This window comes from Tripterygium wilfordii, chromosome 7 (assembly GCF_013401445.1).
Source record: "Tripterygium wilfordii isolate XIE 37 chromosome 7, ASM1340144v1, whole genome shotgun sequence".
Taxonomy (NCBI): domain Eukaryota; kingdom Viridiplantae; phylum Streptophyta; class Magnoliopsida; order Celastrales; family Celastraceae; genus Tripterygium; species Tripterygium wilfordii.
In genome coordinates, this window is record NC_052238.1 from 3,441,206 (window position 1) to 3,463,750 (window position 22,545).

Here is a 22,545-nt window from a genome sequence, read left to right on the forward strand (position 1 = left end):
TTCGCATTGATAGATATGGCTTGCGCCGTTGCGCGTAACGCGCTTACCGTTTCGTTGGATTTTGGCGCCGTTTATGTGAGATCGTCTACTGGCCGACTTCTTTTCGACGGTAGTTCGCTAGCATCTAACACGTTGACATTTTGACCATTGAATCGTAATTTTTGTCATGGTTTTCCTTTAAAGGAGTATTAGCTGGATGCGCGAAATTACGGTGGGACCTCCCATTTGATATATCCTCACCGTTTAAAGCAATTAACGATTTTTTGTTAATTTATCAGGGGTGTTTTTGCAATATGTCTAAAGTTGAGGGGTCTCGTTGAATACTTTCATTCTTTCAAGTTCATTCTGCCCTAGCACATCCAGCATTCAAAACGGCCACCGCCAATTCTTCTACATTCATCACTCATCAGCCGCGAAGCGCACAAGGAACTTTGGTTCGAGACTAACAATTCAGTGCTCATGGATTCCAAACCTGCGCAGGACGAATCAACGAGTGTTAAAACCCTGTTCGCCTTTTACTCTAACTATCTATGGAACCGACTCACAACTTCCGTTCCTTCGTCTGATTCAAAATTTCTCGGTAAAATCTCAAACCTCTGTAACCAAGCAGCGCGTGCCGGATCAAGGAGACGTAGGGCTTGCTTCCCTCTTCCTTTACCTTCCAATTCTCCCGACTCTCCCTTGTATGACTCATTCACTGACTTCTGTTCTTTCTTTTGATTCTCTTTTTTATTTCAATAATGTGTTTGGTTGCTGTGAAAATAAATGAATTTTCTTTTCGAGTGCTATTTTCTTTCGGGTTGTTTCGTTCTTCAACTCGCACTTCTTGAAGGTTTGTGGTTTACATTGGAACAAGGTGGCCTGCACTTTGAGTGTTTGCTTGGTAGTTGGGATTTGAAAATATCTATCATGTTTTAGTTGTTTTCAATGATCGTAGATAACTTCTTTGTTTTCAAGTATTAAATCACTTATGTGACAAAAGTGCAGGGTTATGACAGAGGCTTCCAGAGTGGTTGATGTTTTGGAGGATATAATGGAGCATATGTTTACGAATTTGCATAACGTACAGAAGAATTTGAACTTCTGGCAGTCTAGAGCAGAGGTTAGTAAGTGAAATCCTGTTTGTTTCCAGGAAAAAATTTCCTATGCTGCATTGTGAACCATGACATTCGTTTCTAATCCGCATTATAAAAAATATTCTGCAACTAATGTCAGGGATCAAATGCTCGAAAAGTGTACTTCAAGGTTTTTGAAAGAGGGCCACGGGCTTTTGCTAGTGAAACATTTCAGTTCCTACGTGAATGGTTTACTGAGGGCTCATCCATACAGCATCTATCTGAATCTGCATCTGCTTACATATATGAGAGAATAGCTGTGTTAACCACCTTAAGATCTTCCCTCGCGACATTTTTGGCTGAGGTTTGACTTTTCACTTCATTGGTTATGTCCACTTTTGATTTGTCTATATTTTGTAGTTGTTTACCTATTGTTAAGTTAAGCACTATAGCTTTTGAGTGATGAATGTGCAGGGATATGTTTTTGACTTTTTATCATATGATTTTCATGCTTTTCTTACTTTGCGCTACGGAACAGTGTTGCCCTAGATGGCATATGGCTAAGAGCGAACTTGATTCAGGTTTTATTTTAACTAAATCCATATAAAGTTGCATTTTTGGTTGCATTAATACCGATACAATGATTCATACCTTGTTTTAGTTTTGACGAGGGTCTGTGCCAAAAATTTCTACACTGTTTTAACATATTGAGATTCAAGTTTTTACTGTATGTTGGGAGACTGGGGTTAGTTATTACGCACTCTTTCTTTCTCTCTCTCTCTAACAAGTCCTTATGGGTTTAGGATCCATTAAAAAAAAGTTCTTATGCCGTTATGCAAATATTTATAGAGCTACCCGTCTAGTATATGCTACATAGTTTATGAAGGGATGGTCACGTAATATCTATGCATTAATTGTCCTTTAAAACATGTGTGTTTGATTCATTGGCTTCCTCAATGGCATGTAGATGTACATGGAAGTTGATAGATGTGGGGAGGAATTATTGAAGGATCCAGAGAGAGTATTGCCTTCATTATTGCTTACTATAAATGGCTTGTTTTCAAAGTTGGAGGCATCAATCGGTCATCTGCATGCAATGCGTCAGGTAAACATACACATCATGATGCTCGTTTTTGGTTTACTATTTTCATTCGTTTGCTAATTACTTCATCTCCGTTTCATTTCCATACTTCGGGGGATTAAGAAATTTGTTGTGGCCTCCAAAGTTGCTGCTTTTTCTAGCTTGTTGTGCCCAGTTCAAATTCCAAATGTGACCTTTGTAATTTTTATGCAGAGAAATTCATCTATTGATGGGAGCTGTTCATTTCCTCTAATGTTTGAAGAGCTTCCAGAAGTTAATCAGGAAGGATCTCAATGGACAGACTGTGAAATGAGGGATGCTATCAACTTGGTTTATGAAAATCTACACAAACTAGACACTTACATTTCTCTCATGGCAAGTAATTTTTCAGCCTTTTGTGAACCCTGAAATAGATTTAGGTTAACTGGGTCATTTTAAAGCATTTTTGCTGTTTGAACCCATTACCTAACTCAATTATTTTGGTCTGCTACATGAATCGGGTGAAATTGTTTGTAGTCCCTATCTTTCACCTTTTAATTCCAACTTAAGCTACTCTATCTGCTGATCTTATTTCTTTCGTTTTTGCTGTTTAAACTTGATATATATTTTGTGTATTTTCCTTTTCTTCTGTTAGGTTGCAAAACACCAAAGGCCAAGGAAAGTAACTGTATACTGGATCCGATATACTTGCGGGGCAGTTGGCCTATCCGTTTGTTCTCTGTGGCTCCTACGACATAGTAGCTTGATGGGAAGTCCTGACATTGACAATTGGATTCGAGAAGCAAGGGACTCTACCATTAGCTTCTTTAATGATCACGTGGAGCAACCGGTAGAGACTTAGTTTTTTTTTTTTTCACTTTATTGGTTTAACCTTCAGTTCTTGTTCTTCTTTTGGAAACTGTGGGATGATGGGGCTTGCAACTCACTTTTATGTCCTGAATATCACTTGAAGTGGGGCCGTCTTCGGAAATATAAACTGGCATTTGTATGCAGTTGGCTGAGTTTCAGGAAATGAAATAGATGTCATTACTTAGATATGGTTTAGATAAGATTCTTAGTAACAGTTAGGGAAGAATGTATAGTTTGGGATGATTATGAGTGGGCCTTAGCTGATTTGCCAGTCCTAAATGGTGCTGAGGTGGGTTTTTATTTCTAGATGGGCATTTGACACTAATGCCACCAATGCCAACAAATGTCTAGATAGGCATTTGGCACGAATTTGAACTATTTTTATTTTCATATTTGTTTGTTTTCACTGATTGAACTCTTATTTCAGCTTTTGTCTATTAGAGATGAGCTTTTTGATACATTCAGGAAGAGACACAAGGGTGTCATGGAGATTGAAGAAGTACAGTTAACTGCTAATTCTCTGCACAGGTTGAATTCTCTCTTCTATTTGTTATCCATTTGTTCATTGTATTTGTGTGTATATAATGAAACTGTTTATGCAAGTATAATTTCTTACCTTGCACACTTCGTGGCTTTTTCTATTTTCTAACTTCTATTTTGTCTTCTACTCCTGGATCCCTTGTCCATCTGTTACTTGGAGTTTGTTCGAAGGACATGCAAGGTTAATCATGAAAAAGAGTTTCTCAAAAAATTGAAAACGAACAAAAATAGTAATGATGGTTGAAATCCTGTTAATTCCTGAAAGACATTCATACATTCTTCATGGCTTTGTCTTGTCAGCATCCAGCTCCCTTATAATCTATAATTGAAAGGTGTTTAGTTTTAAGGAATTATATTTATAAAGGGGTCAAAAAAGCGAAGAACAGAGAGCTATGTTGTACATGATTAAGAACATCTTTTTCTTAGTCCTGTCAGAGATGGATTGGAAGAGCTGGAGCAAGAGATTCTCTTACAATGCAAAAACAATATGAATGGTTGCATGAAAGAGGATGATAGAAATGAGGTTTTGGTGAAGAACAGAGGATGCATGGATATTCTATATCACAGAGTCTCTTTTTTTACCAGAATCCTCTTCCAAATTGTCACACCGATGCATTTTTATAATTTTTTATTTATCCGAATGTGCAATGTTTTCCCTGTTCTGTATTATACTATTATTATTCGCAACTCAAGTTTTTTAAATCATTATGCATTGTTTATTTTTTTACTAAATTTTCTGTTTTTTTAGGGGGTGGGGGAGGTGGTGTTCAATGTTAATCTGCTGATGATTGTATAGTGAAACACCCACATGATCGTTTTGGGTTTCTTTTTCATTCTAGATAGCATCATGGAGTGGTTTTGGTCCTTCCCTTGTAGAGCATCTCTTGTATCATGTTGACTCTTCGCATTTATTAGTATTTAGATTCATCCTAAGTGTAGCAATAGCATGACTGTGACATTGCTTTATTCACTCTATCCGATTTGATATTGAAATATTTGGCATTATTGAACTTAATTTCTCTATAACATTACTAAAGTATTTCCCTGCGCGCAGAATGTTGTTGGCTTTCAGTGAGCAAACAAAAGGTCAGAAGCTCCCTGAGAATGCCTCAGATCAGGAATTGCTTGAAATAGTTATGGCTAGGTAAATTTTCTCCCTGAGGTTATGTGTAATTTGTTATGATAGTATTTGGAAATTACAATGTACCTAAAGATGCTTTATGATGTGTTATCATTATCATCACTCAGGCTTGTAAACCGACCTCAACCACTTCGCACTTCCTCTTGTTTTATTATTAAGCATGCATATGAGGAACATGATGGAGAAGGTTCAATCATTGTATTTAGGGTGCACTCATGAGAAGCAGAAAATTTATATAGAAGGAACAGGAAGAAAAAGAAGAAGGGGAAGCTACTCACTTCTTAAATACCAACATAGTTACATACATTAAAGCTTCTGTGAGGTGGTGAATGTGGAAATTATGATGACTGCCAAGAGAATAACATCTTCAGGCTACCTGTATCTGCATATGAAATGGTTGAACTTATGCATACTGATCTTTATATTTCATAATGTTTCAACCACATGCAACTTTTCCAACTTGTATCCCAATTACTGAAATTTGTTTTTTGCATATCAAAAGGAAGGGAAATAACCTGGTGACCAAAACCAAGTGCAAGACTGATAGCCAAAATGGATGACTTTGGGGCAGAAGATGTGATGTGAAAAGTTTTCCTGATGATGTATGTGTCTGTTTGATATGTCTGAGCTTTTTGCATGACATGAAAACCAGGATAGTGATTGGGTGTTTATTCATCCATATTCAACCAAAACAACTGTTTATGTTGGCCACCTGATAAAGGAAGGAAAAAAGGGAAGAAAAATTAAAAAAAAAAATTTTCTATTTTTACTTTGTTGGCCTTTAAATGAGCTGTGCTCTGTATTGGTGGTGCTCTGCTCATAGTATAAATGCGGTAAAATTCATTCACGGATACATTATTCATAGCTTCACTCCATCAGCATAAAGAGAAATAGTCCATGACTTAGTGTAAGTTTGCAAGAAAAGTAAGTCAATGTTCCAATGCAAAGTTGAGTCTCATGTTGTGCATTTTTCTGCTCTATTTTTTAAATATATTTTTAATGATTGAACCTTTATTGATGACTGCATGGTTTTGTAATGATTTAGCCCAACTGATATAGACAGTTTTGTCAAATCTTCAATATTATACACCGGATGGTTGTAGCAGTTGTCTAAATCATTAAATGTGGAAAAACTTGCTATTGAATTAGAACTTATGTGCTTGTTTTATCCAGTCTGCCAATGTCTTGAGGTTCATTTATCTGCGTGCCCTTAATGTAATATGATATTACTGGTATGTCTGTTGTGGATCTGTGTCTGTTAGTTGGATGAATAGCTTGTAAGGGCACCTAGACATTCAAAACTTTTCATTTATCTGCGTGCCCTTAAGTGATATCATATTACTGGTATCTCTGTTATGGATCCGTGTCTGTTAGTTGGATGAATAGCTTGTAAGGGCTCCTAAACATGCAAAACTTGTAGATTATAAGCTGGCCCACTTTTTTTTTGGATATCTAGTTGAATAAAGCAGTGAGGAATCCTAATCATGTCAAGGCTATTAGATGTTGTATATAACTGTTGCTCGTGCACACTCACAATGATTCAAATTTTGTTATCAATTCCACTTGCATAGTTGCATATGTCTCCATACAAACATATAAAAGTTAATACTTTCTTTATGTCCAACCTTGAAATTGCCACATTAAACCTAGTCAGGTGTTTCGACAGTTGAAAATGTTGTCAGAACTGTAATCTTAAGACCACATCATCACTTATGTGTTAAACCATACCTATTTAGGTAATCTCCTTATGGTTCTTTTCAAAGCGGCAAATGGTGTTCTATATGATAGATTTACCTATAAATGTTTCTTGATCATTATTCTTCTATTTGGATTTCATATGTAGGTATGAAAAGGAGGTTATGCATCCTATTCAGAATCTATTAAATGGAGAGCTTGCTCGCGCTTTACTCATCCAGGTGATAACACGGTTTTTACATTTCTTCCTTGCTATGATTATGGTCATCTAATCACTGGGTCTTGCCTTTACAGGTTCAAAAGCTAAAACTGGACATTGAGACGTGAGTTCAACGAACTTGTGCTTTATATGATAAGATCTTTTGACTTGTATATTTTCTAGTTAGATTGATTTCTGTATATGCTTATCGGTTCAGGGCAATGCTCGAATTGGATCAGATTCTCCGGGCAAATGAAATCAACTTTGCTATTCTGGCTGCCCTACCAGCATTCTTTCTCTCTCTTATTCTACTCATGTTAGTGCGTGCATGGTTCAAGAGGGTAAGCAAATTCTTGTTTTGATTTTCCCTAGGTATTTTACTGAGTTAATTATATTCATTGCACAGGAAGTATAGTTTAGGAATTATAGTTCCTTGCCACTGTTTAGAAGGTAATGCATCATATCTCCCTATTCCTTGAATTCATCTTGTTTAGGGTTTAGGGTTTAGGTGGATGCATTGGTTTCATCCTGTATATGTGAACACCTTCTTTCTCCAGTCTGATTGTGATTTTTGTGACATATGTATGATATATTTTCAACTAGACCTGAATTATCATCCTCTGGGGGATAGCAATCAAATTTTGCAGATAAACTCTGATTTAGAATTGTCAATACTTTCTGTGTTTGTGTCATGCATTTCTGATTCTGTTATTGCAAATTAGGATACCAGAGCAGAAGGAAGAGGAAGAATTGCTCGGCTCCAGAGGAGGCTTCTAATTGTCGAGGTTGAGAAAAGGATTATGCAGTACCAAACTTACATTGACAACGGGAAGGTGAGATTTGAAATTTCTGGAAGATTCTTCTTTCCGAACTCTTTTTATTCCTCAATGGTTAGACTACAATTCCATTCTGCAGCTGATTTTCTCTTTGCGGGGACTGTGTCATGCAATGAATTCTCAACTTCTACATCCTTTGCTTGCTCATTGTCCATTCTTGACAACAAATAAATTCTCAAAAATGTTCTATTACATTGTCCAGTAATTTGTTGAGAGAAGTAGTTGAGGGGAAGTTCTTTGAAGATTCAAATTCTTAAGGGATTTCTCCCTCAAAAAGCAATATATGCTCGCTTGCTTATGTGTTTCTAAATTAAGGCAGCCAGACGAGAACCTTGTCAACTCAACTTTATCTGCCATGTGTTGTTCTTGTTTGATGGATTCTGTGTCAATGGAAACTAGGTACCATCTAATTTGTATTACTTGTTACAGGAAAAAGATGCAGAAAGCATGTACGGATTGGTGTTATATACTCTAGATCGATTATACCATGCTGTTGAGAGGCATGCCAAAGCAACGGGCGAATGGCAATGGTAAGTTTAGTTTTCTATGCTTTGTATATGCTAACTCCATTATCGGTCACTTTTGCCATTTGTGCATGTTCGTGCTATGCTCACTTCTTGAATTTCCACAGGTTGAGACAGGACATTGTTGATTTGGCAAAACCAGGGTTGCAAACATCTTATAAGCTCATAGTGACATCAAGGATGGAGAGGGTGTATGACTGCTTGCTCCCTTCATTGAAACGGCAATAGACTTAACAATCTCACTATGATCTTTATTCCCGCTCCGATGGGTACTATTCATTTTGTGATCAAACATTTCTTTTCTTTTTGTTTTTCGGGGTGGTACAACTGTTGAGTTAAAACTCCCCTGCACCAAAATATGGGGAGGGGTAGCATCAGACTTTTTTTTTTAACTGTAGGTCTTATAAGCAACACCATACCAACCTTGAACAGTGATTCTGGACAAACTGTAAGCCTTTCTTTGGCCATGATAATGATTCATTATTAACACTGGATTTTCAAGTAAAATTTCCAACTTTGAAGGGAAATTTTAAGAAAAGATGGAATGGGCTTCTTTTCTTCACGGCCGGACCCCAGCTGGACTTGAGGTCGAAGTAAACAGTCCAAGCCCATATGGTAGGTCCGTGAAATAAAAATCTATGTAAATCCAACTTACGAACCTTGGGTTGGGCCGTATTTTCATTAGGGTTGAAGCCCAACTAGATTTAGGCCCAAATTCCACTCTTCGGAGCTCCGTAGCTCTCCGCAGATACTCCTCTTCCCTCGCCGTCTCAGCTTCCACAGTCCGAGAGACCGACAACGCCAGTATTGGGTCCGCCTCGCTCGGTCACCGCGCCCGACATCACTTCTCTATCCTGCACCAGGTGAGGGTAGCAATTGAAATTTTTGTTTTCTTCCTGACAAATATGATTTTGAATTGCCTTTGTTGTTTCGTTTTCATGTGTTCTAATGGTTTGTTCATAGTGTTTGGGCTGATTTTTGTTGGTTTAATAAATATGGCGTAATATGCAGGAGGTGAACGGGTCGAAACTAGTCTACTTGGACAACGCGGCCACTTCTCAGAAGCCCATTGCAGTGTTGAAGGCACTACAGAATTACTATGAAGCTTACAATTCAAACGTGCATCGGGGTATTCATTACTTGAGGTTTGTAATCCATGAATGAAGGCATGAAGCTGAGGCAATGACCTAAATTGAGACGAAAAAAAATTGATTTGAGTTTTATGCATATGATGTTGAAGTATTGGTGGTCATGTCAGTTACTTGATGATGGTTGCCCCTTATATGATGAATGCAGTGCTAAGGCAACAGATGAGTATGAGTTGGCTAGAAAGAAGGTAGCAGCTTTTATAAATGCCGCAGACTCGAGAGGTTTACAAGGAATGCTACTGAAGCATTAATCTGGTTGCTTATTCCTGGGGCCTCGCAAATCTAAAACCCGGAGATGAAGTATGCTTTTTAACTCTTGTTGGCTTTTTAAGTTAAAGCATAATTTATTTTCCTTTTGGGATCCATATTTTACTGATGGTGATACTGGTCTCAGTTCCCAGTCTTGTACTTGGCAGTTAATCTTCTGATTTTTTTGAGGTTTTCTTGAACAAATTTTTGACATACATATATCCCTAACCTTCAAAAGCCATTTTTTTATGGATGTGAGTTCCTTGGGCATATCTACCAATAGATCATATGCCCTCAACCTTCATTCTTGTATACTGTATTCAAAAGCATAAAAAACTAGAACAATAAACTCAACCTTATTTCTTGTATGCAGTATTACAGCAACATATCGTCATTTCTAAGTTACTTCTACATGGGTATAGGTTTGAGGCTGGAACGCCTGCAATCAGTGAAGCAATTGGGCTGGGAGCGGCAATTGATTACCTCTCAGGAATTGGCATGAAAAACATTCATGACTATGAGGTGAGTTACTTATTTCTATACCCTCTGAATCTCCTATTCTAACACTGCATAACAGTTGTTCAGATAATTAAACAGGAGGCAAGAGTAGGAAATGCCAGCCTTTAGGAAGGCAGCAGTTTGTGACATGGTGAGGGTGACTATCTTTGCGAAAGTTGGTGGGGTACATCCACATTTGTTGGTTTTCATACAGAGGGTCGGTTATGTTTCCAAGGCTTTGTTTGAGACAGTATGAAAATGTAATTGGAAAATTTTTTGTTTGTTTACTTGAACCTACTGGACAAGGCTGGGGGCTGGCCTGTTGGGTGAGAGTTAAATAGTTAATGTATAGACTTAAGCTAAGTGATACAGAACATGAGTTTATGACAAATCTGATAAAAGCAAAAGGTGCATATGTTCTCACTTTTCATGGATGTTGCAAATTTGGTTTTGCAGATGGAGCTGGCTAATTATTTATATGAAAATCTCTGTTCTGTTCCTGATGTCCGGATATATGGCCCAAAACCTTCAGATAAGGTTCAACGTGTTGCTCTGTGTTCTTTCAATGTTGAGAATATCCATCCCACAGACATTGCTACTTTCCTGGATCAATAGGTATGATAAAAAAGAAGAAGCTCATCACTGTGGTGGATTGAATTATTTTATTGTCTTATCCTATCAACAATTAATTTTATGATGAAGTAAGAAGACCAAATTCCCTATCAATTTTCGTTTGAAGATTTGCTTTAAAGTTTGATATAGAAAAGAGGAATTTATCTTGAATTGAAACTTACACAATTTCAGCATGGAGTGACCATTAGATCAGGCCATCACTGTGCGCAACCTCTTCATCGGTAATTAGGAGTCAATGCAAGTGCGCATGCTAGCCTTCACTTCTACAACACTAAAGAAGACGTTGATAACTTCATCGAGGCACTCAAGGACACTATCAGCTTTTTCAGTTCTTATAGATAGCCAAAAAATTGTTCTCCTACCGGCCACCGTGTACTATTATTTGTCATCTACATTCAAGCTTTATTGTACACTATATTATGCAGTTTTATACAGGAATAGATTTTGGTTTCCTTCTTCTTCCTCTCTTCTCTTGAGGAGGTATGTTTTTTGTCAATTTTCTTTTGAGGAGATTATTCTTTGTACTGTTCGTGTGCTTATTCTTTAATCTTCATTTGTGAAGCTATCCTAGTTGATGAAGAAGCTATATACATATTCTGTTACATGATCAAGCACACAAGGGCATTAGTCAGCTTTTTAATGCTCCTTTATAGCAATTTTATGCTTCCATATCTTCATCTCTAACTGAATAAAAACATTGATGCACCAAGAAATGGCTTAAGGCAGAAATTTGAAAGAGAGGCAAACGCCCCTATTTGCATTTCAAGAATTGCCAACGTCCAACATGTTCAATCCATCTAAGGTACAAACCACATGTTTTTCATGTGCAAGCTGAGGTTCCATTACATGGATTCTGTTTTATTGAATTAAAAAAGAGGAGGAAAAAATTCAGAGTTCAGACACCTGAAATATCCCTCTTCAAGTCTTAATCCGTTTGTGTAACAGTAATACCTACATTGTTACTGCTACTATCCTCTGATCCATCATCGACCTTCACCTTAGCTCCGCAGCATCCTTTTCTGCTATGTGAGTCACCCTCAATCTTTCTTCCGCAGCAGGCTCCATCCTTCTTTCCCAGCTCCAGCCGTCTCTCAGTAAACTCAGAATTCTCCTTCCAAACTTCTCCGTTGTCGTAGACCTCCTTCTTCCATATTGGAACGGATGCTTTTAACTCGTCGATTAAAAACTTGCAAGCGTCCAAAGCATCAGCGCGATGAACTGCTGAGACTGCGACAAAGACACTCGTTTCTCCAACCGGAACTGGCCCCAATCGGTGGGCAAATGCAATGGAGTGGAGATTCCAGGACAATCTAGCTGATGAACTTATGGATTTGAGGCATCGTATTGCCATCGGCACATATGCTTCATACCTTAGCTCCACAACTGTTTTACCTTCAAAAGTGTCTCGCGTTGTGCCAGAAAATGTTGCGATGGCACCAGCTTGTGGGGCACTGACATAGTTTATGTACTTGGCAATGTCAATTGGGATATTATCTTCTAAGATTTCAACAAGTGTTTTCTCTGCCTCAGACATCTTTGTTCTTATCCTTTCTAGTTATCGAGACCGTATGCGCCACTATAAGCAAGAAAGATCTGTCAAAAAAAGCCTGGAGCATCAATGTTATGATGACAAATAACAACAGCAAACTTGGCTCTGTGAAGCTTTTGTAACAAAATAACTGTAGAAAGACACAACAATACCAAAGTGATGCAGGGTGTTCAGGGGGTCATTGAGGACTTTTGACGAACACCCGGAGGGCCTCTAAAATAAACTTTCAACTCTTTCCAGGATGAATACAACTTCAAAGCATTTCCATAACAACAATTACTTACCAGTTACTACAATCCCAATCATAGTAGTTCACAAAACAATAATGAAATGCACGACAACACCAATAACTTAGTAACCAACCATAAACAGGTTCAATTTTTACGATTTCAACTCTTTCCAGGATGAATACAACTACAAAGCATTTCCATAACAACAATTACTTACTACAATCCCAATCAGAGTTCCCAACAAAACAACGAAATCCACAACACCACTAATAACTTAGTAACCAACCACAAACAGGTTCAATTTTTACGATTTTGTCAACAGGCGAAAGGGAACAAAGAGCAATTCTCACAGTAACTTTTGATTAAGATTGGTCCACCAATCTCTCTAATCGCCTAAAGGGGCCACCTTTTGTGCATTAAACCCGCTCTTGGTGAATCTCAAACAACTCTAGAACAACATAATTCTTTCTCTTTACTTCACCAGTACAAATTAATCAATCGACGATCATGAATATCACATAAACTACACAGAAAGAAACATTCCCAGACTTAGATTCCACAAACAACCTATGTGTAAAACACAATCGCAGAAACCACAAAATTGAGCATGTACAAGAGGATAGTACGAGCAGAAATACTCGGTAGAAAGTTCAAATATTAAAACCGATTAGTCAAAGAGAACGATAATGAAAAAAGAACCATGAAATTTCAAATACCTAATAAGATTTTCTCTGCTTCCATTGATATGAAGACGAAAAACCCACTCTTTTATATAATATTACGATTTTGGCCTATTAAGAAGCGGGCTTGGGCTTATAGATATGACAAAGTGAGGCCCATAGACATTGCGAAGCCCACCTGAAAAGTGAGCCAGATGGGCCGGCTCTCCGCCGTCCAACTCATGACCAGTAATGGCGAATTTGCGATGTTTTCCAACTCTAACTCCTCCTTCCTAATCCTACCGACGACAGAGACGGCGACGCTGAATTCACACTCTGTTTTCCGATCGAAGTGCGGATGATCTTTCTGCTCCGTCAACTTTGGATCAACTCCAAACCCTAGAAAGTAAACAGGGCAAGTAATGGTGGGATCCTACCGAGAACAGAGACGGCAACGCTGAATTCACCCTCTGTTTTCAGATCGAAGTGCAGATGACCTTTCTGCTCCGTCAACTCTGGATCAACTACAAACCCTAGAAAGCAAACAGGGCAAGTAATGGTGGGATCGCCCAAGAAACACTTCCTTCCTCTTCTCATCGTCTCCTTTTTTGCTCTCTTCTTCTTCTCCCACTACCATTCCTCTCTGCCTCTCTCCTCCACTCATACAGATCCCAATTTTACCCTTCAAGAAACCCATTACTCCCAATCTTCCACGCCCTTCGTTCTCCTTATCAAAGTCCTCGCCTTCAACCGCCTCGAGTCTCTCTCCCGCTGCCTTCGCTCACTCGCCGCCGCAGATTATGGAGGAGATACCGTCCACCTCCACGTTTACATTGACCACTTCGATGCTACTAGGAATGATTCGAGAGATTATTTGGACGAGAAACTGGAGGAGTCGCACGGGATTTTGGCATTTGCGGATAAATTCGAGTGGAGATTTGGGAACAAGGTTATACATTACCGGACTGGGAATGTAGGGCTGCAGGCGCAGTGGCTGGAGACGTGGTGGCCGAGCTCGGAGAACGAGTTCGCGTTTGTTGTGGAAGATGATTTGGAGGTTTCTCCACTGTTTTATAAGTTTGTTAAGAGTTTGATTCTCAATTTTTACTACAATTCTTCCAATTTTAGTCCCTCCATCTACGGGGTCTCGCTTCAGCGACCAAGGTTTGTCCCAGGTATTATTATCTTCTCTGGTTTTTTCCGTTCTCCTTCTGTTTTAATGCTTTTTATTTTGGTTAGTATTTGAACTCTTCTGAGATTCAGATAATGAGGGATTTAGTTTCAGCAATTCATATGGTAGAATTTGTACAAATATGACAAGTCGTTGGCTTCCAAATATGGCCCCTGCCTTCAATGATTCCTATTGAAACCTTGTTTGTCGCCTTTCTTGTGCAATCTTCTCATGGAAATCTTATCGATCCTACGGTCCTTGTTACGTTAACCTGGTGCATATCAGGCCCTTTAAAACAACCCCATTTTCCTTGTAGAAAATGTATTCTTTGTTGTTGTATTTTTGCTTGCTTCATATTCATAGCAAATTGTTAACTTTACTGCATTTTTCACTTGAGCATTGCTGCTGCTTTCATCTTCGTTTCATTGCATTTATCTGTTCGCAAATTACAGGTAAACATGGAAACAAAATACATCTGGATAGTGGAACAAGACTTTTCTTGTATCAGTTGGTGGGCACTTGGGGTCAGATTCTCTTTCCAAATCCTTGGAAGGAGTTTAGGTTGTGGTATGACAAACACAAGACAAAGGGCATCAAGCCAGTTCTTGATGGGATGGTAATTTAGATTGTTATACTTTTCCTCTTCTTTTATTAGAACAATCTGGTAAGTTTTTTGGCTGTGTCTTGTTATGAAAATTGAATTGGAGAATCTGTATGCAGGTGACGAATGGATGGTACAAAAAGATGGGAGAAAGGATTTGGACACCTTGGTTCATAAAATTTATTCATTCTCGAGGCTATTTTAACATCTACACCAATTTTCTACATGAGAGAGCACTCAGCGTCTCACACAGGGATGCTGGCGTTAACTATGGGAAAACAGCTGGCCCAGATTCCCAACTGCTGGACAAAAGTTCTCTTAACTTCAATATTCTCGAAATGCAACCTTTGAGTAATCTGAAGTGGTATGATTTCTGTTTCAGAGAAGTACTGCCAGGAAGAGTTGTTAGGACCTTGGATGAACTTGGGTTTGTTCTTCCCTCGGTGCAGAAACAGGATACCATTCTTCTAGTGAGCTTATACGGGACCTCAGAGATTATGACTAGGAACCTGATCTGCCACTTTGAGAGATTAAATATCAGCAATTACATATTGATAGGCCCGCAATCTGACTTTCTATACGATCTTGCAAGAAGAGGACGTCCTGTAATTGATGCAGATCATTTTCTCAACAATCTTAGAGGAAACAAGTTGACAAGATTTCTAGATTCTAATGCAGAGTCAAAGGAGGTTTTATTGAAAGCCATTGTGATCAAGAAGTGTTTAGAACATAATTATAATTCTTGGCTAGTGGATGGAAACATGCTTTTTGTCAATAGTGATCTGTTTCCTGGGCCTAATGATCCTGACCATGACTTCTACGCTGGAAAGAGCTCAGAACTTTTTTATATCAGGAGCTCTTCTTCTGCTCAGAAAGTTTGGAGTGATGATTTTTTTTACGGTGTTGGGTCTATGCTCAATAAATCTTCGTTTCCTGGAGATGGCAGAAACCTTTTGTATGCAGTCTTGAAAGAGAAGGGTGTGAGGATTAAGCCGCTTGATGAGACACGGTTTGGCATGTATATAGGTACCAATAATGTTAACCTGAATTCTTCAAAGTCAGATGAGAAAATGGTTTATTGGTCTTCCAGTACGGGTTTTGATTTAGTGCGAAAGCAACTTGAAGAATTAAGGATGTGGGTTGTAGATGGTGACTCCTCCTGCACTGCGGTTATTTGTCATCAGTCGTAGCAGCTGCGTTCCCCTTCCATTGTACTTCATTCAAGAAAGAACACTTTGTATCCTTTCATGGCCCAAACAAAGGTGGGAATCACACCCTGGTGGCTGGTTCTCTATTGATCTGAAGCTAGGAAACACTGAGACAGATGCATATATGGAAACTATCTCTGGAAAACCGGCGTTGCTTTGTTTAGCCTACATTGAAGCTAAATTTGAGAGAGGTTTGCTGGGGTTGGGGAGGGTTCTTATAGAAATTTATGATTTGGCTCGTGTGTGGAGAAAAATCTGGTCTTTAACTTCGTTTATGCTTATTCTAAGTAGTAAATGGTTAATGGTGAGGCAAAAAGAATGGAATCTGATTTTTGTTTTTTCTCCTCAAGTTTTATCTCTTAAGCTATTTGTATCATCAGCATAACTTGTAGGTAATCTGACTGTATTTGCTTTCCTCATCTTAGCGGCCAGGAATTTGACATTGTGAGAAGAGGACGAAAATGTTCTCCGCAGGAATTTGACATTCTGATTCAAAATTATACCAGAAATTTGTATATCATGGGAACAACTCCACACATTTTAAATAAGGTATTTACTCCCACTCTTATAAGAAAAGGATTAAAAGCTTGCTGAGACCTTCTGCCTCAACTTCTTGCCATGATTGGTCATGCTATGGCCAAATTGTTGAATGAACCACATATATTGCAACAACCACAAGTTCTTCCCCTGAAGACTTTGCAATGTAACCCTTTCGAGTTTCGATACCACTCTGGAGGGAGAGTACTCAGCTATTGGATGTCGATGTTCAAAATTGGATGGTGAAGGCAAACTTAATTTGGATCGAGATAAGGGTACCAAAGGCAACAAGCCAACCATGACTGGATTCCCATATGTGATATCCACGGAGCTCTGGAACCTCCAGATTGTACCATTTGTTTACAAACTAAAGAAACCATCGTCTGCCAGCAGTACCAGCTGGACGACCTGGAGCTTAATTCTTTTTGACAGCAGCTGATGGTCACGAAGGACAAACCCTGGCAAACACAACCAAGTCCTCAACTGCACCTATTCTTTTAACTCTCTCCAATTAAATCTGAATGAAGCTCTAAGCCTACAGCCATGGGGATCTCTGCCAAATATCAGATCACAACTTTCAGTGACAACTATATCCTCCCGTTAACAGAGAGTATTTTTAGCTACAAACAAAACAATGTAAGAACCAACAATCCAAAATTTAGTTGGATTCAGCAATCCAAAGTCCTGGATCCAACTTCTTTATCCTTTCTCCAGATACAAAAGCATGCACCTCATTATCAATTCGAAGCCAACTACACCCGGGATTCTTCTTTGCACTTCTTGTTTTCATCAACCTCCTAATCTTGTTGGATTCATCCCATTCCCCTGCTTCTGCATACATGTTTGCAAGAAGTAAATAATATCCAGAGTGTTGAGGCTTCAACTTAAAAAGATGATCGGATGCCCAACGTGCCAGCTCTATATTGCCATAGATTCGGCATGCCCCAAGTAAGGCACCCCAAATATTGGCATCTGGTATGATTGGTAGGCTTTTAACAAGTTCAGTTGCTTCTTCCAGAAGGCCTGCCCGGGCAAGGAGATCGACCATACAAGTGTAGTGCATATGCATTGGCTCAATATTTTGAGCTTGCATATCAGCAAAGTACTTTCTCCCCTTCTCAAGTAGTCCTCCATGACTACAAGCTGACAAAATCGCTATGTATGAAACAGAATCGTAATGGACTCCATCCACCTTCATCGCTTCAAAGAGATTAATTGCAATATCCAACTGACCTAGCAGTCCATAACCCAAAATCATTGTATTCCAAGAGGCTGCATCCTTCTTTGGAATCCGGTCAAAGATCCTGTGAGCAAGATCAATTCGTCCACATTTTGTGTAGAAGTCCAAAAGAGAGTTTGCAACAAAGAGATGTGAGTGAAAATGCTTTCTGACCAAGAGTCCATGGATCATTGTTCCTTGCTTGGTTGCTGTCAGACTTGCACAGGCTGATATTACACCCATTAGAGAAACGATATCATGCTTCATGCCATTGCGTGCCATTTCCGAGAATAAGCTCAAAGATTCTGCGGCCACACTAGTTTGGGAATAACCTAGTATCAAGATATTATAAGACACTTCATCTCTAAGGGAGATGTCAAAGACAGCTCTGGCAAGATCTAGGCTTCCACATTTCACATACATATCTGTCAAAGCATTGGATACAAACAAATCAGAAGAGAATCCCATACAAATCGTCTTTGCATGGATTTGTTTTCCAGGACAAAGATATCCTATACGTGCACAGGCTGGAAGAACATTTGCGAAGGTGACAGCATTAGGAATTTCACCATGAGCTTGCATTTGTCTTGTCAGTTCCATTGCTGCAAACTCAAGTCTGTTCTGAGCAAAGTTGGCAACCATTGTATTCCAAGAGACAACGTTCCTCTCACCCATATGGTGAAATACATTGGATGCCTGAATTGAACTGCCTGATTTTGCGTACATATCAATCAATGAATTGGCAACAAAAACGTCAGTTTGGATATGCATTCGTAAACAGAATGCATGAATTTCCTTCCCCAATTTGAAAAACTTCAATTCAACTACCACAGGTAGCATACTAGAAATAGCAACACACCCCGGTTTCATCCCACTATCAATCATATGCCTAAACATATTCAAGGCGTCCTCATTAGACCACATAAAAGAAAGACTTGAAATAATCGAGTTCCAAGAAACCTCACTCCTGCACACCATCTCATCAAAAGCTTGCTTAGTTGCTTCCATGTTTCTACACTTCCCATACACGTCAATCAATGCATTGCCGATAGTCACATGACAATTTAACCCTACCTTCACAACATAACAATGTACCTGCATTGCCATAACCTCGTCACCAATCTCTGCACAAGCTGGTAACACAGTTACAACAGTGACCACATTTGGCTTGAACCCAGCCATCAAATTCATCGCAGAAAATAATTCAAGCCCCGCGGTATGAAACCCATTGATGGAAGACACCCCAATAAGTGTATTCCACGACACAACATCCCTTTCGACCATTTCATCGAACACCCTTCGTGCATCCCTCAAATTCCCACAATTACCATAGAAGAGCATGAGTGCGTTACCCACGAAGACATTAAAATCAATACCTGTTTTGAACAAAACCCCATGAATCTCCATTCCCTTCTGGACCTCCATATTATGTGCACAAACATTCAGTACGCAAGGAAAGGTGTAATCATCAGGCCTAACACCCTGTCGAAACATTCGATTATAGGTGTGGAAGTTGTCATTCAACCCGGCCACCAAAAAAGCTCGATTGATTGTGTTCCACAAAAAGGCCGAATGAGAATATGGGACAGATTGTTCAAAAAGCCGGCGAGAAGTAACGATGTGATTGAAGGAGGCGTAACGAAGGATGAGAGAGGCACAAAAGGAGACGCTTTTAGGGAGCAAGCCATTGAGTAGGGCAAACGCGTGTGCTTGTTGGGTTTGTCGTAGAGATTGAGCTGAGACTAAACAACGAAGAGTATCCGACCAGTGATTAGAGATCATGGAAGCACGTCATGGATCTCTTCCCTCTCCCTTCCTTCGCTTCAATTTTTTCTCCTCTTCTTATCCGTAATCACTAATCAGTATTTGGTTGCTGTTATTGGGCTGAAAGCCATCAGTGCTATGGGCTTAAGCCCTGTAATATAAATAACCAGATGGACCTTGGGCCTGAATCACATTAAGAACAAGAGCACAGGCCCAAAATGAAGTTTTTTCGGGGGGGTAAGGTTATCAGTTCTACGGGCCTAAGGCCTTATGGTATCAAGAGCTATATAGCCCCTGGGCCTGAAGCCCATATGGTCAAGAGCACCGGGCTCTAATCCATCGTTTTCATTTTATTTTATTAATTTTAAATTATACAGTTGGTATGCTTTTGTGTCAATTAGCTTGCTATGCAGGTTTTTTTTTATTCATATTCTAATTTTAAAATTATACAGTTGTTATGCTTTCGTGTCAATTAGCCTGCTTTGTATGAGCTGCGATGCGATATTTGAATCATCCCAATGATTAGTTTCTTCAAGATATATAATATTGAACCTTGCTATTTTAATTAAATAATTTGTTTCAAGAAATATAGAGATCAAATATGAGATTAATGATGAGAAAAACAACAGAAATTTGTTTTTTTTTTTTTACCGAGAGAATAACATCATGTAAATTTACTCTTTGGGCGTTTGATACAAGCATAAACTCAAGATGACATGATAAGTTGTGTCAAAAATCAGCGTGTGACCACAATAATATTACTTCATAAGAAGAATCAAACTCAAGACTTTTTAAATCCATACGGTTTAACCCATAATACTATGTAATCATATGCTTAGATGTGGATGATTCTCTTAGAAATTCATTTCTCAAGTTAAAATACCCACCAATTTTGGAAAAATGTAGTGCCCCACATCACATGTAATATCAAGCTAATTAGGTGGAAAAAAAAAGAAGCAGAGTCATGAAGGCAATAGCCATTCATGAATCATGGTCAGTCGTCACGTCTCACACCGACACTTATAATTGGCCACAACTCTTACCTATTAATATTGCAAGCAAGGTTAAATTTCCGCCGTTGATTAATTTTCTGCCACAATCTGGATAATCTTACTTCACGTGAATTGCACGTGCGAAATATGAGTCAAGCTGGTATCATACCAATGTTGCTTTTCACTTCCAGATGCGGGAGCTGAAAGCAAGGCATCATTGTGATGTGTGTGTGTATATATATATATATATATATATGTTGAGAAAGATTTGCAAAATGGGCTGTCAACAATGATTGGAGGGTGGAAGTTAAATAATCTAATCTCCCTGGATTGTGATTGTTAATCCTACCACATACATACATATACATATACATATATATATATATAATATAATTATATATGCTGGATTGGCAGTAGCCAGATGGGTGGGCAGGGTGGGTTAGTTTTCTTCCTCAATGATTACCAAAAAGGACATAAACCACAATTATTGAGACCAAATAAAAACTGTGCCCATATTAGTAATTCCAGTAAACTAGCAGGGTCATATATATATATATCGACACACAGACAGTATCATAACATACATACGTAGTACAGCACATCAGTCAATCCCAAACTAAGAATGGAAGAGAGAAGGTGTTGCGGGTTAAGTCTGTTGTCTTTGGGCTTCAGTTGTATTCTTCTTCTCATCTCCTTCACAGGATCTGTTCAGGCCTACAAGAACTACACAGTTGGCGACTCTCTGGGTTGGTACGACAATTCTCAGAAACCCAAACTCAATTACCAGAAATGGGCAGATGACGACAAGATCTTCAGCTTGGGAGATTTCCTCAGTAAGAATTTAGATTTCTGTTCCAAATTCTTCTCTACATCACAATTCATTCCCTTTAATTGCTTTAATTTCAATAATCAAGAGCATGAAACTAGATCTTCAATGTTTAGTCTCTTCTTCTTTCATGATTTTGTTTGTTAATTAGTAACCACATAGTTGCATTAGCTTAATTGATAGTCTCTCCAGACCATACTTGGGGTAGGGCATACCGCATATGGTGTCTAAGCTTAAAAGTTTAAACCAATCAACTTAGATATTTTCTTATGGAATCATAATTTCGAGTGCTTATCTCATTTCCAACTCCTTACCCGCATGAGCTTTGGTTTAGTCTTATCCATTATCAGTGTCGTCCGGACTGTTTCAACGATATGAGATTTACTTTTACTCAACTGCTCGTGGGAGACGAGTATTTCCTCTATATGAAAAAAATAAAACCCACAGCACAGAGTCACAGGTTCACTTTTGAGATAAGTACTTTGGTATTGCAAAAACATGTGTACCCATGTGAAGTGCGTTATCACTGGTGAGTGGTGACTGACGAAGTTGAAGTGAATAACAGCTCATCTCTTTTTACCCAACCTGGCACAACATGATTGGTTTGTCGGCAGAATGGCGTGGAGTATACTTGTCAGATTCTTTTATCTCATTCCTTGGCTTAATTAATTATTTTAACGCAGTTTTCAACACCGACAACAACCATTCAGTAGTACAAACATACAATTTCACCACATACAAGCTGTGTGACGACGATGATGCCCTATCAACCGACACCACCGAGTGGTCGGTCGCGGATCCATCGGCCACCGCAACATATCCGGTGACGGTGGCGGTTCCATTAGTGAAGGAAGGTATGTCGTATTTCTTTTCCGGTGATTACGATGGAGATCAATGCAAGGATGGTCAACATTTCAAGATCAACGTGACTCATGGCCAAGGATTGCCTGAGAGTCTTAAGAGTCCATCGGAACAAGCCCCGGCTCCGAATAGTCCGGATGTAGACAATGCGGATTCGGCCCCAGATACTGTTGTTAATTCTGATTTCAATCATCCTCATGACGAAGACGAGGATCATGTCAAGAAGGATTCTGGATCTATTTCATTGTATGTCAATTTATTAGGGATGAAATTGCTTGTGAGTGTGATTTTGGTAGCGATGATTTGCATATTTTGAGGATAGTTCTTGAGATATACTTTTGTATTATTATAATTTTTTTAATTTTTATCTACATAGGTTGAGTGTGCTGGTTTGATTGTTAGATAATTCAATATCTTATTGTATAATGAAGCTTATTATAAATAATAATCATTTTTTGACGTATGATTGCTGGCCCTGTA

At 38.8% G+C, this 22,545-nt stretch overlaps 5 protein-coding genes and 1 pseudogene across 9 annotated transcripts; 4 read left to right on the plus strand and 2 right to left on the minus strand.

Annotated features, from left to right (window-relative positions):
* The first annotated feature begins 360 nt into the window (after window positions 1-360).
* On the plus strand, window positions 361-8,421 carry LOC120003088 (protein DGS1, mitochondrial). 4 transcript variants are annotated; one of them, XM_038851993.1, is made up of 14 exons: window positions 366-683; window positions 988-1,102; window positions 1,216-1,419; window positions 2,023-2,160; window positions 2,350-2,511; window positions 2,771-2,965; window positions 3,413-3,513; window positions 4,580-4,669; window positions 6,510-6,582; window positions 6,656-6,684; window positions 6,778-6,901; window positions 7,283-7,393; window positions 7,826-7,926; window positions 8,028-8,421. In XM_038851993.1, the coding sequence occupies exons 1-14, from the start codon at window positions 460-462 to the stop codon at window positions 8,146-8,148; spliced, it is 1,788 nt and encodes a 595-aa protein (XP_038707921.1). In that variant the 5' UTR covers window positions 366-459; the 3' UTR covers window positions 8,149-8,421. The 4 variants fall into 4 exon arrangements, with proteins under 4 accessions (XP_038707924.1, XP_038707923.1, XP_038707921.1 ...); XM_038851994.1 differs by having other exon boundaries at window positions 542-683; window positions 983-1,102; XM_038851995.1 differs by lacking the exon at window positions 8,028-8,421 and having other exon boundaries at window positions 362-683; window positions 7,291-7,393.
* A 143-nt stretch (window positions 8,422-8,564) lies between these two features.
* Window positions 8,565-10,910, plus strand: LOC120002469 (annotated as a pseudogene).
* Window positions 10,911-11,165: 255 nt separating this feature from the next.
* On the minus strand, window positions 11,166-12,985 carry LOC120001589 (molybdopterin synthase catalytic subunit). Of its 2 annotated transcripts, none has more exons than XM_038849976.1 (2): window positions 12,944-12,985; window positions 11,166-12,041 (listed from the first exon to the last, which is right to left on the minus strand). In XM_038849976.1, exon 2 carries the CDS (start codon window positions 11,980-11,982, stop codon window positions 11,374-11,376), a length of 609 nt encoding a protein of 202 aa, XP_038705904.1. In that variant the 5' UTR covers window positions 11,983-12,041; window positions 12,944-12,985; the 3' UTR covers window positions 11,166-11,373. The 2 variants fall into 2 exon arrangements, with proteins under 2 accessions (XP_038705904.1, XP_038705905.1); XM_038849977.1 differs by having other exon boundaries at window positions 11,166-12,055; window positions 12,944-12,961.
* A 180-nt stretch (window positions 12,986-13,165) lies between these two features.
* LOC120002214 lies at window positions 13,166-16,209 on the plus strand. Its single transcript, XM_038850880.1, has 3 exons — window positions 13,166-14,061; window positions 14,510-14,673; window positions 14,778-16,209. Exons 1-3 carry the CDS (start codon window positions 13,443-13,445, stop codon window positions 15,846-15,848), a joined length of 1,854 nt encoding a protein of 617 aa, XP_038706808.1. The 5' UTR covers window positions 13,166-13,442; the 3' UTR covers window positions 15,849-16,209.
* A 144-nt stretch (window positions 16,210-16,353) lies between these two features.
* LOC120002212 (pentatricopeptide repeat-containing protein At4g14170-like) lies at window positions 16,354-19,462 on the minus strand. Its single transcript, XM_038850879.1, has one exon. The coding sequence runs from the start codon at window positions 19,402-19,404 to the stop codon at window positions 17,062-17,064; it is 2,343 nt and encodes a 780-aa protein (XP_038706807.1). The 5' UTR covers window positions 19,405-19,462; the 3' UTR covers window positions 16,354-17,061.
* A 1,490-nt stretch (window positions 19,463-20,952) lies between these two features.
* On the plus strand, window positions 20,953-22,525 carry LOC120002989 (blue copper protein-like). Its single transcript, XM_038851877.1, has 2 exons — window positions 20,953-21,211; window positions 21,888-22,525. Exons 1-2 carry the CDS (start codon window positions 21,001-21,003, stop codon window positions 22,379-22,381), a joined length of 705 nt encoding a protein of 234 aa, XP_038707805.1. The 5' UTR covers window positions 20,953-21,000; the 3' UTR covers window positions 22,382-22,525.
* Window positions 22,526-22,545: the final 20 nt, after the last annotated feature.

Bases quoted from the DNA above. Each gene is read 5' to 3' on its own strand.
- LOC120003088 (XM_038851993.1), top strand. From the start codon at position 460: ATGGATTCCAAACCTGCGCAGGACGAATCAACGAGTGTTAAAACCCTG. The intron at 2,512-2,770 runs GCAAGTAATTTT...TTCTTCTGTTAG, and splicing joins ACACTTACATTTCTCTCATG to GTTGCAAAACACCAAAGGCC. The intron at 2,966-3,412 runs GTAGAGACTTAG...CTCTTATTTCAG, and splicing joins ATGATCACGTGGAGCAACCG to CTTTTGTCTATTAGAGATGA.
- LOC120001589 (XM_038849976.1), bottom strand. From the start codon at position 11,982: ATGTCTGAGGCAGAGAAAACACTTGTTGAAATCTTAGAAGATAATATC.
- LOC120002214 (XM_038850880.1), top strand. From the start codon at position 13,443: ATGGTGGGATCGCCCAAGAAACACTTCCTTCCTCTTCTCATCGTCTCC. The intron at 14,062-14,509 runs GTATTATTATCT...CGCAAATTACAG, and splicing joins GCGACCAAGGTTTGTCCCAG to GTAAACATGGAAACAAAATA. The intron at 14,674-14,777 runs GTAATTTAGATT...ATCTGTATGCAG, and splicing joins AGCCAGTTCTTGATGGGATG to GTGACGAATGGATGGTACAA.
- LOC120002212 (XM_038850879.1), bottom strand. From the start codon at position 19,404: ATGATCTCTAATCACTGGTCGGATACTCTTCGTTGTTTAGTCTCAGCT.
- LOC120002989 (XM_038851877.1), top strand. From the start codon at position 21,001: ATGGAAGAGAGAAGGTGTTGCGGGTTAAGTCTGTTGTCTTTGGGCTTC. The intron at 21,212-21,887 runs GTAAGAATTTAG...ATTTTAACGCAG, and splicing joins CAGCTTGGGAGATTTCCTCA to TTTTCAACACCGACAACAAC.